The 21818-nt window shown below is 34.0% G+C and overlaps 1 protein-coding gene across 1 annotated transcript in view; it reads right to left on the bottom strand.

Moving 5' to 3' along the window:
* Sse (extra spindle pole bodies like 1, separase) overlaps nucleotides 1–21818 on the bottom strand; it is a 505458-nt gene that overhangs the window by 234675 nt on the left and 248965 nt on the right. The window contains exons 11-12 of the mRNA XM_090412041.1: nucleotides 19074–19325; nucleotides 1629–1932 (exon numbers count right to left, since the gene is read on the bottom strand). Of these exons, the coding sequence (XP_090268167.1) occupies nucleotides 1629–1932; nucleotides 19074–19325 (556 nt within the window). The remainder of the gene's footprint in view (nucleotides 1–1628; nucleotides 1933–19073; nucleotides 19326–21818) is intronic.

Below are 21818 nucleotides of genomic sequence, written 5' to 3'. Positions count from 1 at the left end.
ATTTAGTCTACTATTTTAAAATTCCTTTTAAAAATTAGAGAATTTTGAAATGCTACAATATTTTTAATTGTACTCTAATTTAAGTTTTTAAAAGTATTTAATTATTTTTATTAAAATTATGAAACCATTCTTCTAATTCGTCATGATCTTGAACTAACTTGATCAGCCAATCACGTTTGGGAATTTTCCATTAGTCAGGCCTGAGATGTAAACAAATCGCGCACCATTCTACATACTACTTAAAAATTACACATTTAAGCCACACCCCTTTCACTTTGGCATCAAATTGCTAGCCTCAAATAGGGTTACTGTTAATAATTTATAAGTTTTGTGCAGCTTCGAGAATGTAATAAAAAATGCGAGATTATAGGCTTGAGCGTTGCCGAGTTACCATATTTTTTAAAGAATTTATAGGTTAATGTTTAGATGGAACTTCTTTAATTAATAAATTTTAATTTCATCTTGAAAATCTAGTGTGCACATATTTTTTGCTTTGTGTGCTAGTTGTAAAACATGTGCGCACAGCTCAGAGGGAACATTGCAAGACAGCATTCAAACTCATTTTAACTTACAGAGTAGAGTTAGAAATAAATCCCTTGACAGACTAGAGACCACATATATGAGAGTTCTGAGAAAGATTAGAATAGTGAATAGATGGTAGAAAAAAAAAACATATTAAAAATGAAAATATTAGGAAGGAATAATATTTTTATCCCAAGTTGGCAGGAAAAAGATCCACTAAAATATAAGATCTGATGACATTGGCATCCTGAAGATAAATATAAGAAAGATAAATATGAAAAAATTCCGAAGAAAGTTGATATGATATAAACTTTTCATATATACTATTATAATATTCTATATGAGTCATAAAGGTATACCTCATAAGAATTTGATGTTTATATAGAATTTGAATATTAGTATAAGAAAAAAAAATCTTGATTAAGGAGAAAATAAATAGAATCTAATATATTAAATACTCTTCATCACCTGGAAACTCAAAATGAAGAAACCAGAAATGACCAAGTGATTTGCTGTATCTGAGTAATTCAATGAATAAGTGATAAATCTCTTATATACTGCTCCCATATTTCAGCCATAGATCCAAACAATATCTCTTCCACCTCTTTGCAATTGAAATCTATTAATTTTTTCTCTTAAACATGAAATAATCATCATGTCTTCTTAGCTCGCATGGACCAGAGCAAATCATTTAATACTTTAATGTCTTAAAGGAAAAACCCTAAATTTTTTTTCTCAGAATGCCAGAAAATTTCAGCTATCTCTAATTTCCATTATTAATGTCAATTCTTATTTCTATTTGTTGAAATCTATACTCAAAGCTGATATAGGTGTTGCACTTTACTAGCTATTTAAGAAAGAGGGCTAGAGTAGGTGGTGCATGAATATTTTTACTCTGCAGAGTGGGGGGGGAGGAATCCATATCAACTAAAAGTGTGATAGTTCAATAATGAACATTAAAATTAATGAACATCAAAAGTGGATCAATACAAACAAAGATTATTCTCATTACATCCTCTATACTATATGAACATTTTACAATTACATTAATACAATTATTAAAATTGTTATGCATTACTAATAACAATCTTCATTATATACTTTACCTTTATCAATAATAGTAGGATGTAACCGATCAGACTGACTAAAATATTTTACCAGTCCTAAGCAAGTTTTCATACTTTCTAATGCTAAACTAAAAGGGGATTCTGAGTATAAATGAGAAATATAACCACTCAAATCATCTTCTTTTCCAATAATATTAGATTCTTGAAATACTTCAGGTGGAAGTAGTCTATATTGTACTTCCACTGCCTTAACTTCAGCCATAAACAATAAACAGGACTTTGTGGGTCGTTTTAAAAGAGAATTGGAGTTAATCTCATGTAACATATGAATTCCTGAAATAAACTAAATAAAAATTGGAGATATAAACATTTATTATGACATGATAAAAAATACAAATTTCTTAGTGTAACATAATACTCATATAAAAATGAAAGTAATAAGATATTTAAAGGACATGAAATAGTAAACTTCAATAATCAGAAATTAAAAATGAAGGTGGCTAGATATAAGTGAGGAATGAAGCTTAGAGATCACAAAATTATTCTGTTCAATTAACTAGGATGTAATAAATAGTGGTTCTACCTATGTACGTAATTTAGCCATAAATACTGGTACAACTTGAACAGTGCATTATCCATTAATCTATCAGTAAATCATTTACAGCTTTCAGCACATATCAACCACATGTATGAGAGAAGGGGAAGGAATAAAAGTTTTGATAAACACCTAGAACAAAAATGATATTCAAGCAACTGATATAACCACAAGAAAAAATATACTTAAAACCCTTTAACCCACATGTTTCATCAAACTGTAATAATTTGCTCTTTTTCTTTTAGGATATATAAGAAGACAAAATTAATTAATTTTTATTCTCAAAGCTCCGCTCACAATCTGAAGTCCAAGAGTTCAGATCAGGACTTCCAGATGGCCAATCAGATGGTGATGTGTGGTTGGGCACATTCACCTCCAATGACTGTCGTGTGGTCCTAACCTTGTGTGCAGGAGCTGAGTCCTGTTGGAACCACTGCCAACTGTGAAACAAGGCGTTATTCAAAGTCTGTATCCAGCAGGTTGTCTTGATATATTTGGCAGAGGTTTTGACCCCTTTCTTGCAGAAATGCAATTTGGATACCCTCCCCTCCCACACACACTTATACCCAATCATCAATGATGAGGGTGATGACCTCTCTGAATCCTGGGTGCTATGGCATATCCTGTGCGATCAGCCAGGCCATATATCCAGTGGTGAGCTATGAGGTGCTCATGGAAGCCCCGTGTTAATTTTTTCTCAAATTTGCAAGCCCCTTGTTTACTTTTTTATTTTTTCAAAAAAAAAAAAAAATTATTTTTTTAAAAAATATATTAAGCGACAAACTCATACAGTAACCTAACAAAAATTAGTCTATTCAGGTGTATAGATTATTTGGAATTATTGTTTCAACTCCTCTATAACGAATGCACCCAAATTTGAAAATAAAATAAGCTTGTGCACTATCTTTACCCTTCTACCTTCTGGAAGCCAGTTGTATGATAAAACAAGTAGCCAATCAAATGTTTTATAAAAGATTATAATATATTTCATTCTTATTATATTTTGAGAGCAAAAAAATGTTTTTCTTATGTAAGATAAATTAAGAGAGTTGATTGTGTGCAAATATTTCATGTTTAGATCATGAAATATTTGTTTAAAAATGATAGCCTTTAGAGACTGATTGCCCTTTCATAATTTTTGATTGTAATTTGTACACAAGCTGTATTAATTAAATGTGTGAAATACCACTTTTTTTTTGCTTGCCGATGCGAGTTCTTTGTTAAAATTTCCACAGCTCACCACTGCATATATCCAATTGTTTTAGCAGTTAAATGACTCTTCAATAGTGAAAATCTCATCTGTGAAGAAATTATCTTTGTGTCTGTTGTCTGCGTACCACTAGAGAAGTGCCTTTGATTTTATCACCCTCTGGTGCATAAATTGTGGTTTAAGGAAATGTCCAGTAGAATGATGACAAGCTCTCATTCTCAGGTCATCAGTTAGTACTCATGACATTGTTCTCTGCAAAACGCTCATCTCTTGCGACATCACTTTCTACGTTCACAAATGATTACAGCCCTCACAAGACTGTACACAGTCTTGTGAGGGCTGTGATCTGTACACAGTCTTATGGCAAGACTGTGTACAAATTATAGGATCACATAGATATTCATATGTTTTAAAAGAGGTATACAGTGAGTAAACATATCGATACAAAATTAATAACGGAAAATACTCACGTACAAAAATTATTCATCATCATCAGCAAATTCCTGCCATGTACCCTACCCTCAAGGGGTGTACAGGATATGACAGTACTACGAGAAAAAATTACATCATTACTAACTTCCTATCTACAATTTTCCTCGAAATCAGTCTGTTACTTCTCAAGACGCCAACATTATCAGATCTTATATTTCTATCGTCTAAGGCACTTTGTACCATACCAATCCACCTATATCTTGGTCTTCCTCTGGTTCGTTTTCCTGCCAACCTGGAAGAGAACACTTGTTTTGCTAATCTTTCCTCTCCCATTCTATTTAAGTGACCATACCACCTGAGATTAGCTCTGCTAATGCATTCCTGGATGCTGACAATGTCAAGCATTTTTAATATGATATTGCCATTGATGCCATCTGTTCACACCTCTAATCTTTCTCAGGACGCTCATATCTGCGGTCTCTAGTCTTTGGTCAAGTGTTTTACTTGTGACCCAGCTCTCAGATCCATAAGTTAAAACTGGTTTGAACACCGTCTTGTATACAGCTAATTTAGTGTTCCGACTAATTTCTCTCTTATTCCATATGAATTTATTCATATGGAATAAGAGAGAAATTAGTTGACTTCCCACCATACCAGCTTTGCTGATTCTGTTGTCTATTTCTATATTTAATTTACCATCTTCAGTAAAAATTGTGCCTAAGTAGCTGAAATGTTTTACTTGTTCCACAGGTTCTCCATTCACAACACAGTTGATATTTTCAATGATTCTGCCTATTTTCATTGTCTTTGTCTTTTTATTGCTGACCTTCATACCATATCTATTACAACAGCTATTCAATTTAGTCAGAGAATCTTGCAGACTTATAGCGGATTTATTTAGAAGTATAACATCATCTGCATAAAGCAAAGATCTGACATTAACATCTCCAATTTTGAAATCAGGTTTAATACCACTTTCCTTCATAATGTGATCCATATAGATAATGTACATCCTTGTCTCACACCTGATTTAACATTAAACCATCTTCCTGTACTTCCTTCAATTCTAACTGCTGACTCACAACTCAAATAAAGACTAAGTATTGCTTGATATAATGCCCCATTGACACCATATAACTGTATGGTTTTGAATAGCTTCTCTCTTGGCACTTTGTCATATGCCTTTTCCAGATCTACAAAAACTTAAATACAGATTTTTGTTATATTCCCATGATTTCTCAACTATTTGTCGTAAAGTGAAGATCTGATCCTGACAGCCTCTATTTGGCCTGAATCCAGCTTGTTCTTCAACAAGGTTTTCTTCCACAATTCGTCTCAACCGTTTCTCAGGTATACCTGCATAGATCTTGCCAGGAACACTGAGTAGGGAAATACCTCTGTAATTCTCACATTCAGTTTTATTTCCCTTTTTATATATATGTACTATGAGAGATCTACTCTAATCATCGGGAATTCGTCCCTCTGTCCAGGCTTTCTGAACTATGCAGTGCAGCCACTGTAAGACTCTTATACCACCATACTTTAGCATTTCTGGTTGAATATCATCTACTCCAGCTGCCTTTCCACATTTCAAGCCTTCGATGGCTTTTTCTACTTCAAGTATGGATATGTATTCCTGACTGCATGCCTGGTCAGTGTTTTTTATCACTGTGCTGTCATCACTGCTTGTTTCATTTAGCAGTTTTTCAAAGTAATTACTCCATACTTCAAGGATATCTTTTTCTCCAGTTTTTATGTTCACCTTTATCGTCTCTAACTCCTTTTACAGCACTCTTTCCTCCATTCCTAAGCTTCTTCAACAACCTCCAGAATATTTTGCCACCTCCTTGATATTTATTTTCTATATTCTTCCCAAAGTCCTCCCATGACTTTTGTTTAGCTAGTTTAACACACTGTTTAGCTTTCATACATTTGTCTCTGTATTCTGTAAGAGTAAAAGCTGACTTATTTGCCAGGAACTTTTGATATGCTTTCTTCTTTTCCTTCACTGCCTCTTTAACTTCCTGCGTCCACCAGGGAGTTCTGATTTTTTTATCCTTGCACACAACCTCACCACATGCCTCTCTGGCAGAATCAATCAATGTTTTCTTCAGAGTTTGCCACTGAATCACCAAGATTTGATTCCTGTTCTCAAACTCTTTCATTTTCTTTTCAATAATCTTTCTGTATTTTAGTCTACAGTTCACATCTGAGAGCTGCTCAACTTTTATTGGTTTAAAACTTTCTTACATGTTATTCTTTTCAATATAAAATTCAATTTTATCCTGCTCAAGACTAAATAGTGATCACTTCCAATTGCAAATCCTCTGTATACTCTATTGTCCTGCACCAGGGAGAAAACATCGCTATCAACAATAACTTAGTCAATGAGACTTTCCTTATTCCTTGCCTCTTCTCTCCATGTGAATTTGTGCACATTTTTATGTTGGAACATGGTGTTAATAATAACCAGTCCATGTCCTGAGCAGAAATCCAACAGATATTTGCCATTATTATTAGCTTTGCTCTTTTCTCCAAATTTTCCCAAAATATTTTTGTATGTCTCACAATCATTTCCTACTCTGCTATTTAGATCCCCAACAAGGACCAACTTTTCCTTTTTCATTGTGTCAGTTGCTTTTTCTAGAGCATCAAAAAATTACTCCATTTCTACCTTAGTAGAACCTTCTGTGGGACCATAGGCACAAATAAGTCTCATTGTCCAGTTCCCCATTCTGATATTTGCCCACATTACTCTACTTGAGACTGACTGCCATTCAAGAAGATTAGCCTCGCATTTTGTGTTGAATACTATGGCTACTCCTTCTTTTCCTTGATTGTCATTGCCTGAATATAACATTTTGTATTTATTGCTCAGAAAGATCTCACCAGTTTTGGTCATTTTTGTTTCAGTCACCCCTATTATGTCGATCTGGTACTTATCTAATAACTCAGCTAGCTCCATTTCTTTGCCATTCAGGCTTCTTACGTTGATAGTACCGATCTTTAACTCTGGTGATGTTGAGTTGGGGTTTGTTTTCAGATTTGTTCCAGTAGCTGACTTTTTGCTGTTCGCCCTGGTTCCCTGGCGAAAACAACGGGGGCCTTGCTTAACCGGGCGACGCCTCAGCCAGCATGAAATTTTGTCATGTTGTACCATCATTTTTTATTTTGGTTTAACCAATAAGAATACAATTTGGTCGGCTAAATCCCAAATTGCCACAAAAAAAAAAATTATTTAATAGTATAATTTTTGCCCGTGGGTCTCACAGGCATCTTCAGTACATATTAAGCTCAAATTAAACAATAACTGACAATTCCAAAAAGCGCCGCCTAAGTAGCTGGTGTAAGATTACTAAAAAGGTCAATAAATTTCCTAAAAAAAAAAAAAAAAAAAGTTAGGAAAGATTAGCTGATTTGTAAAGGTACTATCTCCCATAAAGGGAACAGACGTAAGCCGTTGGATCTGTTTAAGTTAGGAGAATGAAGCAGCGTTTCACATATTTCTTTATAAAGGCGTTCCACGAGGAACCGACTTTTGTGAAGAACTCTTGTCTTTCTCCAACGAACTCTATGTCTAGTGAAGATGGCATGTTCTGCAAGTCCAGACTTTTCAGGTTTAAAAATTCAATATAAGATTGGTGTGTTCTTCTAGCCAAATAGATTATCTTATTTCGGACAGACGGGAAGATCTGCCTCTATTGGGCTAAGAGAACACCAATCTTATATTGAATACTTTAAACCTGGAAAGTCTAGACTTGCAGAACATGACATCTTCACTAGACATAGAGTTCATTGGAGAAAGACGAGAGTTCTTCACAAAAGTCTGTTCCTCATGGAACGCCTTTATAAAGAAACATGTGAAACTCTGCTTCATACTCCTAACTTAAACAGATCCGATGGCTTACATCTGTTCCTTTTATGGGAGATAGTACTTTACAAATCAGCTAATATTTCCTAACTTTTTTTTTATTTTATTTTATTAAGGAAATTTATTGACCTTTTTAGTTATCATACACCAGCTATTTAGGTGGTGCTCTTTGGAATTGTCAGTTATTGTTTAATTTGAGCTTAATATGTACTGAAGATGCCTGTGACACACAGGCAAAAATTATACTATTAAATAATCTTTGTACGCGAGTTTTTTCCGTTATTAATTTTGTATCGATATTCATATGTGTAAACATGCATATGTAAATATCTTAAACAAGTTGTGAAAGATGATAATAAATTCCAGAATTTTACTTTTCAAATACTTGCTTTTAGCAAGTTTTTAATGGGACTTATGACAAAATATAAATTATATACATATTCACAAAAACAGAGAATAATAATTTTCACTATTGCAAATATCTCAGCCAGAAATTAACAGGCCATCATCGGTGCATCAGCATAATCACAAGGTACAGCTAGAACATCATCCTATTTACAGAGTTGAGCCACATGTCGGGATGCCACCATACGGTGGTTACAAAATAAAATGTGATTACAATTAAAGTTAAAATAAAATTAATGAATTAAGACACAGCATTATATTAAAGAGAGAGAGAGAAAAAGAGAGGGCACATTATTGCCATTCCATTCTTAAAGTGAGTGATGCAAAAAGCAAGTATGGGACCAGAGGATATTGTGATTAGCACCTACTCCATTCTGAGCTAGGCCAGATTTTTCAGGTTTATTGTTGATATAAAGATAGATTTTCTTGTAGCCATTTAGGTGTTCTAGTAGCATGGAGTGGAGAATGATCACAATATCCACTGGTACCCACCTTTTACATTGATGCAGTTTAGGCTTGAGTAGCTATTTAAAGAGAGAGAGAGAGAGAGAGAGAGAGTGTTGAAGCACTTCTACACTGCCCAAACTGAAATTGGAATGATTACCTATTCATTGCCTAGATTTGGGAGAGTCTCATCCTCCCATCATCATTTGAAAGAAGAAAAAATAGATCAGTTACTAAGTGACTTTGCAGTTACTGATATTTATTTATTAATATTTAAGTAATATTTATTTATTAATAAATGCATGCATTTATAAGCATTCCATTTAGGCTTCTATTTTTGTAGACAGAAGATGTCTTAAGCTTGCGCGGCAATAACTGAGCTTTGCATTGTGTATCGGAGGCTGATGCTTGCTCGTCTAATCAAAGCTTCCAGGTCCTCGCTACAGCACTGTGATTTCATGCGCATGTATAGCCATTTCCGCTCCCTTAACGTCGTCTTAAACACAGGCAATACGCAGTCAAAGTAGCTCTAGTCAGTGAGCTTCAGCCAGCCTTTACAAGTGTGCGTGTTGCTTGGGAAAATTAAGTTACAACCAACTTTTTATGACGATGTTATTGACCAGTTCATAAAGAAGAACCGTAGAGTAGAATTTGTATTCATGTAGCTAAATTGAAAAAGATAGAATATCATTTGTAAAATAAATGTTGTATTTGTATGATTAAATGTACATAAATTTCTAAATATATAGTGAGTAATTCATTATTCTGCTAATCAGACTTCAATCACACCTCTCACTCCCTGAATGATAACAAGAGCAAGCGTGAATTTCAAGACCAGCATTTTCCCCTGACTCTTAACCTCCCCCATACATGAAATACACAACAAAATACTCACTGAACATTTCAACTATATCTTCAGCAGATATGATTTGTGTTCCATATCCAGCAATTAAAGGGTAGAAAGGATGAACATAGAAGTTAATCTTCTATATTCATCCTTTCTTCTACTAGCAATGAATTCTCTAGGCTCTGCTTTACTGCTTCAGCCAATCTCTGTTCATATGCCAGTTTCTCTTTCCTTACACTTGTCACCGTCGTAATCTGCACCTTATACTCCTCATTCTGCTGAGGGATACCCTGTACTTTATATATCCTCCATAACATTCTCTTTCTTAGAAGCTCCTACATAATTCCATGATTCATCCATTTCACTTCTACTTTATTTATCCTCCAAACCTTATGAAATACAATTTGACATTGTCATAAGTAATTAATTCTGAACCAAATCCCAAGCATTACTGATTTCTCTACCCTTCAATTGATCAAGCCGCTGCACATCACCAATTTGTTTCCGTAATTTATCTGTCTATTCTGTAATTCCACACATTCCTCTTGTTCTATGAATCTTCCTTTGATATACTGGAGATCAGTGGTGATGTACACATTGGTTGAAGATCTTTGAGCTGGGATGTTTGAGCACCACAAGGTTTGTTAAATGAGTAGGAGGAATGGAATGACCTATCATTTAACAAAACTACATTTGAGGGCTTGAGGTTGAAGATCATATATGACCAGTCTGGTTGGTTGAGTGGTTAGCGTATCTGCTCTCCAGCCAAAAATCTGCGGATTCGAATCCGGCGTGGGCATGGATGTTTAAGATTGTCTGTGGAAATACTAATGGTGGAGGACGGTACATGGCATTGGTGTTAGTGGATAGTTGTAGTTGGTGGATTGAGTGGCGGAGATGGAAAGAGATGTGGACTGGGTGCCCGCCCTCCCTCCCTCGATGAGTCTGTGGACTCCCTGTAAGTGTCACATAATAATAATAATATACACATGGGGAGGGGGGGATGCAATAAGTGAAGACTTATCTGCTCTCTTTATTGAGTATGTCAAGAGTTTGTAAGGTTTTGCATTTTGTGTGTGCAAGTATTTTTTTAAATGCAACCCTCGATTATGAAAACTGGTAAACCTATAATACATTATTATTATTGGTACAGTAATGTTTTTTTTTAATTTATATTTTATATATATAGTTCTTGACAAATTATGCAAAATCCTACTCACCAACAAAAAATGTACTCAATCAAGAAATCCCTGCACCCCCATTTCTTTTTAATAATGTGTCCCAATAATTAAATACAATGTCCAAGAAGAATTCTCAATAAATAGTATAAATAGGAAGAACAGTAAAATCAACATTAATTTTTTGAAAAACATAATTCTTTATATTAATTTTTGTTCCTAGAATGGCCCTTTATTTTATGCTTCTGTATTTTCTTGAAGTTAAGAAGGAAAAAAAATTGTTTAGAAGTTATTTTTGATTAAATAAAAAATATTCTATTTTGTGCTCCCTTCAGCTACTTGCCAGTGTGCAACATATCTGTTGAGCACTCTATACACAGTGTGCCCATTAAGTAATGAGATTGATTTTTTTACAGGACAGCCCCTTTGAATAAAAGTAACAAACGTGTTTAGAGTTTTGACTGCTAGAGTGTGTGTTGTAATCACAGGTACAATGTTTGAGTTGGGTGAAACGGGGGTGTGAGTGAAGCATGTCAGAAGTTGCATCATGGAGCAAAGAGCTTTGATGAAATTTTACTGCAAATTAGGAAAAACTACTATAGAAGCATACCAAGACCAAAAAAAAATTTTTTACAGCAATGACTGTCTGAGCCATGCACAGTTGTTACACTGGTTTTCAATATTTAAAGAAGGGAGGAGGTCCCTGGAGAATAAACCACTATGAAGATGACCAGTTTCTGCACGAACAAATGAAAATGTGGTGAAAGCTAGGGAAATTGTCCCGTGATAGGCAAATAACCATTAGGCTACTCGGTGCACAGCTAGGTGTTCAGTAAGGAAATTGCCAGATTAATCTTAGAAAGAGATTTTCACAAGAGGAAGATTTGTTTGAGGTTTGTGCTGCACACATTGACATACAAGCAGAGCACTGGGTTATATGTTGTCAAAATTTCATCCATGCAGTTGATCAAGATCATGTGTTGCAACGACTTGTCACTGGTGATAAAAGTTGGTGTTTTCAGTTTGATCCAGAAACAAAACACCAGAGCATAGAATGGCATGGAATGTCTTCTCCCCAGCAGAAGAAAGTCAAGTTGCAAAAATCACATGTCAACATGTCAAGACAATGGTCATTTTTTTTTTATGTTGCTGAAATTATCCACTGCAAATTTGTTCCTGAGAGTGGCATCACAGTGAACGTATTATTTAGGAGTAATACAACGTCAGCACGCCTGCAAGAAACATGTCAAGGAAAGAACTGTTACATAATAATAATTGGTTTCTGTTGCATGACAGTGCACCCACACACGGAGATTGATTTTTTTTTTTTTTTTTTTACAGGCAGTGCCCTTCAGGAGTGCTTCCGCGACATTGAGGACATCCAATGCAGCATGACCCAGAGACTGAAGGAGGTTCCTGTTTGGGACCTCCTTCTGTCTCACACATTCTACCATGCTTTCAAACACCTGTATGACAGATGTAAATGTTGTGTGTAGTTGGACGGAGATTATTTTGAATCTGCATAATTGAAAAATTCAAATATAGTTCTTTGTTTTGATATAATAATTGTCTGATTACTTAACAGGCACACTGTGTATATATCATCATCAATTTCCTGATATTTATCTTCAAGGGATGTTCAATCTACTATGACAGCACATGATTAAGTTTACCTTATTATTAATCTTCTAAAACAATTTTCCTCCAAATTAGTTTATTACTTGTTAAGCACTCCAATACTCTCAAATCAAACATTTCATTTTACTAAGACACTTCTGATTGAATTAATCCACCTAGACCTTGGTCTTCCTGTGGATCTTTTTTCTGGAATCTTGGCATCAAATACTTGGTTAACTTTGAACTTTTAACTTAGATTTACACATTACATTACCCCTGCTCACACATTCCTAAATGCAAACAATGTCAGGTTCCTTCCTAATATCTTCATTTTTAATATGTTTCTGCCATTTAAGCCATCTATTTAGGTCCTAATTTTTCTCAGGACACTCATATCTGCAGACTCTAATCTTTGATCAAGTACTTTATTTCTAATCCAACTCTCAGATCCATAACTTACTGCTAGTTTAGTGTTTTGGCTATTTTCTCTCTTAATCCATATAAATTTATTCAACTGACTCCCACCATACCAGCTTTGCTTATTCTGTTGTCTGTTTACAGATTTACTTTGTCATCTTCACTAAAAAATGTGCCTCAATAGCTGAAATATTTTACTTGTTTTCTACAGTTCTCCATTTGGGATGAAGAAAACACATTTGTCTACTATCATAGTTTTGGTCTTTTTTACTGCTGATTTTCATGCCAAATTTGTTACAATTGTTATTCAATTTAGTTAAAGAATCATGGAAACTTGCACTGGATGTGTAAGTTTGATATCTCCAATTCTAACATCAGGTTTAATATCTTTTTTTTATAATGTGACTCATAGATCGTGAATAAGAGCGAAGATAATGTGCATCCTTCTTACACCTGATATAACATCAAACCATCTTCCTCTATTTCCTTCCATTAAAACAACTTAAATATAGACTATGTATTGCTCTGTATAATACTGCATTTACCCCATATAGATGTAGTGTTTTGAAAAGCTTTTCACTGGGCACCTTGTCATATGCCTTTTTTCCAGGTCTACATAATTTAAAAGAGTTTTGTTAAATTCCCAGAGTTTCTCAATTATTTATTATAACATAAAAATCAGACAACATTGATTTGGCCTGAATCTAACTTGTTGTTCTCCCAGTTTCTCTTCTATAAAAATTCTTTTCAAGTATGCTTGAATAAATCTTACCTGGAATACTTCTTAGTATAGAAATTTCTCTCAAATTCAATTCATTCCCTTTTTTATATGCAGAAACTATGAGAGCTCTACTCTAATTATATGGAATTGGACCTTCTGAGCAGGCACTCTGAATTATGCAAAACTTTTATATCTCCATATTTGAGTATTTATTTCTGGTCAAATATCATCTACTCCAGCAGCACATTTCAAGTTTTTGATGGCTTTTTCATCTCTTTTTCTATCTTGATATATATCCCTGATTGCATTCCTGTTGAAAATTTTCTAGTATGGTTCTGTAACTACTTGTTCATGTAATCACTCCAGACATCTAAGATGTCCCAATCTTTAGTTTTCAATGCCACCTTTATCATCTTTGATTTTTTTTTTTTTTAAAGTACACCTTCTTCCATTTCTAAGATTCTTCAATAGGATCCAGAACATTTCACCACCTTTGTGTTATTTATCTTTCATATTCTTACCAAAGTCTTCCCATGACTTCTATTTAGCTACTTTTCAAATAGCTAAGCTCTCTTACATTTTTCTCTGTATTCATTTACAGCATCTGTCAAGGAACTTCTCATTTTCTCAATGGTCTGCAAAGAGAGAAAAATAAGAATGCCATGGTAAGCACAAGAAATTAGAGGTAATTCAAGAAAAGAAGAAAGCTCCTATAGAGCCAATGAACTTTCAGTATGCTTTCTTCTTTTCTTGGATTACCTCTAACTTCTTGTGCCTACCATGGCATTCTTATTTTTCTATCTTTGCAGACCACTTCCCCCCACATCACTCCCTAGCAAAATCAATCAATGTTTTCTTCAGAGTTTACTAATGAGACTCCTGGTTTGGTACATATTTTCAAACTCTTTCATTTTTCTTCAATAATGTTTCTATAGTTAAGTCTACAGTTTTCCTATAAAAGCTGCCCAACTTTAATTCTTTTTAAAACTTTCTCACATGTTCTTTTCAATGTGATATTCATTTATCATCACCATCAAATTCCTTATATGTATCCTCAGGCTCAGGGGATGTATAGGATAATTATGATAGTACTATATGAAAAAAAAAAGTTACATATCACTAACATCTGATCAACGATTTTCCTCAAAATTAATCTGTTCTGTCAAGATTCCAATATTATCAATCTTATATTTCTGTATTTTAAGGTACTTTCTACTGCATCAATCTATCTACATCTTAGTCTTCCTCTGGGTCTTTTCCCTTCCAACCTGGCAAAGAACACTGGTTTTACTAACATTTCCTCTCCCATTCTATTTAAGTGATTATACCAACTGAGATTACCTCTACTAATACATTTCTGAATGCTAACAATGTCAAGTTCTTTCCTAATATCCTCATTTTTAATATGATACTGCCATTGATACCATCTGCTCACTCTACTAATCTTTCTCGAAAATCTCATATCAGAGGTCTTCAGTCTTTGATCCAGTGTTTTATTTCTAACCCAGCTCTCAGATCCATAAATTAAAATCAGTTTGAACACTGTCTTGGATACAGCTAATTTAGTGTTTTGACTAATTTCTTTCTTATTCCATATAAATGTATTCAACTGACTTCCTACCATAACAGCTTTACTAATTCTGTTGTCCATTTCCATATTTAATTTACCATACTTGCTAAAAAATTGTGCCTAAACAGCTGAAATGTTGTTCTATAAGTTCACCATTCAGGACAGTTGTTGTTTTCAATTTCTGGCTATTTTCACTATCTCAGTCTTTTTAATTCTTATTTTCATACCAAATTTATTACAAGTTATTCAATTTATCCAGGGAATCTTGCAGCTTGTATTAGAGTTATTGAGTAGTATAGCATCATCTGCATACATAAAGTAAAGAGATATGATTAAACATCACCAATTTTGATATCAGATTTAATACCACTTTCCTTCATAATGTGATCCATATAGATAATGTGCACCCTTGTCACATACCTGATTTTACTTCAAATCACCTTCCTGAACATCCTTCAAGTCTAACTAGACTTACAGCTTAAATAGAGACTGTATTGCTTGACATAATGTCCTACTTACACCACATAAGTGTAGTGTTTTGAAGAGCTTTCCTCTTGGCACCTTGTCATATGCCTTTTCCAGATCAACAAAACTTAAATAGAAATCCTTGTTATATTCCCAAGATTTCTCACACATCTGCCTTAAAGTGAAAACCTTATTCTTGAACACAGATTGTTTTTCACCAAGCTTCTCTTCCACAATTTTTCTTAGCCATTTCTCAAGTATGCTTGCATAAATCTTACCAGGAATACTCAGGAGGGAAATACCTCTGTAATTCTCATATTCAGATGGGTACTAATGAGGACTCTGCTCCAATCATCTGGAATTCGACCTTCTGAATTATGCAATGCAGCCACTTAAAACTTTTATACCACCATATTTGAGCATTTCTGGCTGAATTTGATATACTCAAACTGCCTTTTCACATTTCAGGTTTTTATTGACTTTTTCTACTACAAGTTGGAAAGATTGCTAAATGCAATGTTTTGAAGAGCTTTCGTCTTGGCTAAATGAAACAAGCATTATCAAGAGTGATGCCAGAAAACATCTAGAATATCTTGATCTTCAGTTTTCATGTCACCTTTATTATCTCTGATTCCTTTTATAGTATTTTTTCCTCCATTTCTAAGCTTTTTTTTTTCAACAGCCTCCAGAATATTTGGCCATTTTCCTGATATTTGTTTAGCTAATTTTATACAGTACTTCACTTTTCTTTTCTGTATTCTCTAAGAGCTAACTTACTTGCTAGACACTTTCAATATGCTATCTTCTTTTCCTTCACTGTCTCTTTAACTTTCTGAGTCCACAAGGGAGTAATGATTTTTCTATTCTTATAGTCAACCTCACCACATGTCTCTCTGGCTGAATCAATCAATGTCTTCTTCAGGATTTGTCACTGAATCTTCAAGGTTTGGTTCTTGTTTTCAAATTCTTTTATTTTTTTCTTCAATGATCTTTATATATTTCAATCTACAGTTCACCTCTGAAAGCTGCTCAACCTTGATTTGTTTTAAAACTTGCTTACACACTCTTCCTTTCAATATGAAATTCAATTTTATCATGCTCAAAACTAAACAGTGATCACTTCCTAGTTCAAATCCTCTGTATACTCGTGTCCTGAAATACCAGGTAAACATTGCTATCAACTATAACATAGTCAATGAGACTTATCTTAATTTTTGCATCTTTTCTCCATGTGAATTTCTGCACATTTTTGTTGGAACATGGTGTTAGTAATAACTAATCGATGTCCTGAACAGAAATCCAGTAAGGACTTGCTATTATTATTAGCTTTGTGCTTTTCTACAAATTTTCCCAAAACGTTTCTATATGTCTCATAATAATTTCCTACTCTGCTGTTTAGATCTCCAACAAGGACAAACTTTTTATTTTTCACTGAGCCAGCTGTCTTCTCTAATGTATCAAAAATTCCTCCATTTCTTCACTGATAGAACCTTCTGCAGAACCATAAGAACAAATAAGTCTCATTGACCAATTCCCCATTCTGATATTAGCCCAAATCACTCTGCTTGCTATTGCCTGTCATTCAAGAAGATTATAATCATATTTAGTGTTTAATACAATGGCTACTTCTTCTTTTCCCAGATTGTTATTGCCTGAATATAATAATTTGTATTTGTTGTTTAGAAAGATCTAACCCATTCTTGTCTTCTTTGTTTCAGTCATGCCTATTATGTCAATCTGGTACTTATCCAATTCTTCTACTAGTTCCATTTCTTTTCCATTCACGTTTCTTATGTTGATAGTACCAATTTTAATTCTGTTGATGTTGAGTTGGGAGGTGTTCTGGAATGTGTCCAGTAGCTGACTTTTCACTGTTCTCTCTGGTTCCCTGATAAAAACAACAGGGGACTTGCTTAATTGGGTCGACACCACAGCTGGCATGAAATTCTGTCATGTTGTACCATCATTTTACATTGTGGTTTAAGCCAATAAGAATACAATTTCATCGGCTAAATTCCGAATTGCCAGGCCATCCTCATTTGTTCAGTATCCAGGAAGGTACTCGTACCTAACAGGGGTGCACCACGAGATGGTGAGGATTGGACATTAGGTCAGAAGCCCCAGTTGGTTCTCTGCATTCCTATGTGGTGGTCTCCTCAGTTATACAGCTTTGATCCTTAAGCACTCACCTCCCATTCATTTTTGTTTTTTATTATTATTTTATGATACCTTAAATGAAGTGATGATCACTTCCAATTCAAATCCTCTGTAGGCTCTAGTATCCTGAATAAGCATGAAGATATTACTATCAATAATAACACAGTCAATCAGACTTTAAAATTTTTTGTCTTCTCTCCAAATTAAACTTATGCATATCTTTATATGTTAAATGTGTTAGTAATGACTAGTCCATGCTGTGAGTAGAAATCCAGCAGATACCGTTATTATTAGTCTTGAATGCCTCTTCAAATTTTTCCAAAACATTTCCATATGGCTAGTGAGATTCGCATCCTACTTTGCTGTTTAAATCTCCAACGAGGACCATTTTTCTATTTTCTTTCACATGCCTGCTCTAATGACTCTAAAAATGTTCCACTTCTTTAGAATTTTTTGTGACAACAGGCACAAATAAGTTTCTTTGTCCATTTTCCCATTTTGAAGTTTGCCTACATAACTTTATTTCAAATTGCCTTCCAACCAAGAAGTTTTTCTCTGTGTTTGGTGATGAATGCTATCACTACATCTTCCTTTCCTTGATCATTACTGCCTGAATATAACATCCTATAATTACGATTTAGTAAGATCTCACCTGTTTTTGTCTTCTTTGTTTCAGTGATGCCTCTTATGTTCACGTGGTACTTTTCCAGTTCTTTTGTAAGCTTGATTTCCTCTCTATTAATACTGTTTATATATATATATATAATAATTATTTTTTTTTTTATATAAATCAGAAACTCCACTACTGCCAAAGAGGCTTTTTTCAAGCCCCTTCAGCCTCCAATAAAAAGGATAGTGCTTTCACTGAACAATGCAAATTCATTCTCCTACCTAAAGAAAATCACAAATACCCATATATTTGACCATGTCCTCAGTTGATCATGTCTTAAAGAAACAGTATGAGAGCAAGACCATGTTTGAACACCACTACAATATCAAATTATTTCCATCAGGAATATATAGAAGTAGTTCATAAATTTTTTTACCCAAACTGGGACAATTGTAGGCAGCCACTGAATTGTGGTTGATGAATTAAAGCATCACAGATTTCTTTATATAATTTTTCTAGTAGAAAATGGCTTTTATGTAAGATTTTCTTATTCCCTCAGTTGATCATGTCTTAAAGAAACAGTATGATGAGCAAGACCATGTTTGTTCACTATTATAATAGCAGATTATTCCAAGTTGTATTGAAAAAAAAAAAAATTTTTAATTTTAATTTTATTTGAGCTGAACAAAGCAAAGCTGTCTTCACAGCTTTGTTCAGCTTTGTGTGTGCTGAAGCTGTCCTCAGAGCACTCATGAGTGCTCTGAGGATAGCTTTAGTACACACAAATATATATATATATATAATTTTTTTTTTATGATAATGTAAATTCAAACAATTAAATGCCAATTAATTCAATATGTAATTCACGTTATGTCATTAAAAAAGAAATTTTGAAAAAATTTCTATTGGAAAAAAAAAATTATAAAAGTCTTAAGTGATACCAACCTGTTCACTGTGAAAAAAGTAATCTGTCTTTGATAAGAAATATTTAAGTTGAGACTGCTTGAAAGCAATACTGGTGTCGTCCTTTGCTTGAATGAGTTCTGCTTCATCTATTAAACACTTGGCAATTTCTAATAAATGAAGTTTTGAGAATGTCCTTATCAGAGAGCTTAATGCAAGCAGTTGATAATTATGATTAGAAACCAATTCGGCTATTTTCCTTAAAACACACCATGTTTTGAATTCTGCAATGTCCTAAACATTTAAAAAAATCATGCATAAATATTCTACATTTATAACAAAACTAAATTATATATATAAATACTTATTAGGCAATGATTTTTTGGAGAATGTGATTTCAGCGAGCAACCAAACTGTAAATGGTTGTTATTGGGCAACTGCTGCTCCATGTTATTGTAGGCTTTGCAAAAATTGGAGATGAGTGGATAGATGTCAGTTCTGTGGAAGGAACACCCATAGAAGCACCTGAAGAAAAGGCACAATGCGGGGGGGGGAGATATGGTCATAATGCCCAGTACATGCAATAATAAATAAGTCATAAACAGATATAAAAATCAGCATATAAAAAAAAACGTAAAAAGGATGCAAGAATTTAACTGAAACAAGTGAAATTAAAATAAGCAAAGAAAAGCTCAAAAAAAAAAAATCATAAAAATCTGATTTTAAAAACTTATGCACACGAGATATCAGATGATATACATTGATACTCTGTAAAAATGTAAATAAAAATAGGGATGATGATACTTGATGAATCTGATAAATTCTGTCTGGGTGTGTAGGGCTCAGACAGATTACACTGGCCAACAAAAAAAAAAATTTTTTTCTGCTGATTATGATCTGACACGTTTTTTACTAATTTCGGTGCACTGATTTCAAATATCAAACCCATTTTTCTCTATCACATCAGGTTTTTCCTCTATGGCATTTTCTTTTTGCTAATTTGAAAGTTTTTGATAGTTTTAAGGAGGCAGTACTATTTAGAGGATCAAAAATATCGATTTTTTAATATTATTTTCTGAAAGTATGTACTTTTAAAAATCTGTTCCTAACTTTTTATCAAGAAATTTGAAAAATTCCCGAAGATATAGCCTATTATTCAAAGCGGTGCACAGATCAGAATCGGAGCGCTCACCGCTCTCGCTTGTTAGTAAACAAATAAATGCATAAGAACCTGCAACAGCACGTACTGGCGCTTTGAATGCGAGAGAGGCCGATAACCGACCTAATACATTTAGGTGATGAAAAGTAGGCGATGACAACTGCCTAAAACAAATGAATGCTATATGCGTCATAGCGGACAAAGAACGATCGAAATCAGTCAATCATTAATCGATCGTGAAAGTATGATGAGCGCTTATAACGTTTCAATAAAGTCTCTGGTTTTTTTTGTCTTGTTAACTGCATGTTAGTCTGCAGTGAAGAAAATACATCATGTTTAGCTACTCGAAATTGTGTCAATAGTGTAGATTCCTTCTGCTACATTTGTGGCAGCTTTACTGTTCCCAGTCAAAGGACAAATATCACTGATTTCATTAAGAAAGTGTAATTTGCATACTTTGACATAAAAATTGCAGATCAGGACAAGTCATGTGCTCCAAATAAAGTGTGTAAGTCGTGTAGAAAATTTACGACCGTGGAGCAAGGGAAAACGCCAAAAATTAGCTTTTGGCATTCCAGTGATTTGGCGTGAACCAAAAAATCACGTAGATGATCGCTATTTTTGTTTAGTTCAGACTTCTGGTTATAATAAGAAGAATAAGAAAAAAATTGTGTATCCAAATCTCGACTCAGCAATTCGGCCAGTTGCTCATTCCAATGAAATAGCCGTGCCAATTTATAAAGGACTTCCTTTACTTGAGAACGAGCATGATCGGGATATGCCAGATGTTCTTGAGGAGCAAGACCCAGATGTTGATTAGACAATGAAAATTTAATTTCTAGTTCTGGACTGCAACGTTTTACTCAAGCGGAATTGAATGACTTAGAGATTTGGGCCTATCAAAGGAATCATCAAAATTGTTAGCTTCAAGATTAAATGAAAAAAACTTACTGGAGCAAGATACGAAGATAACTTTTTATCGTAGCAGGGAGAGTAATCTTGTATAATATTTTAAACACGAGTGTGGGTTTGTTTACTGTAACAATGTGTCAGGTTTACTAACTGAAATGAGTGGCATTTATTTATCGACAGTTCAAGCAGAAGTCTCAAGTGTGTCTTACTACACAATGGGAATGTATATGGCTCAATTCCTATTGGCTATTCAGTCCACTTAAAGGAAACATATGAGGACATTAAAAATGTTCTGAAGTTATTAAAATATACAGATCACAACTGGATCATCTGTGTGGATCTTAAAATGGTGAACTTTTTACTTGGCTTTCAAAGAGGATATACAAAGTTTCCGTGTTTTATATGCTTCTGGGATAATCGAGCTAGAAATCAACACTGGAGTCATACACATGGGCCACTTAGAATATCCTTAAATGTTGGAGAACAGAATGTTATAAATCAACCTTTAATCGACAGAGAAGAAATCATTTTTCCACCTCTACACATCAAACTAGGTCTTATGAAGCAGTATGTTATAAAGCTTTAGATTTACAAGGTGACTGTTTCCAATACATATGTGAAAAATTTCCACGACTTAGTTATGAAAAAATTAAAGCCGGTGTATTTGATGGACCGCAAATTAGAACTTTAATGAGAGACCCAAATTTCATCAACTC

This window comes from Typopeltis vanoorti, chromosome 22 (genome assembly GCF_054136105.1).
Source record: "Typopeltis vanoorti isolate ZY-2024b chromosome 22, IOZ_Tvanoo_1.0, whole genome shotgun sequence".
Taxonomy (NCBI): Eukaryota; Metazoa; Arthropoda; class Arachnida; order Uropygi; family Thelyphonidae; genus Typopeltis; species Typopeltis vanoorti.
Note: the sequence above shows the minus strand (reverse complement) of the source record. Positions and strands in the feature narration are given on the sequence as shown.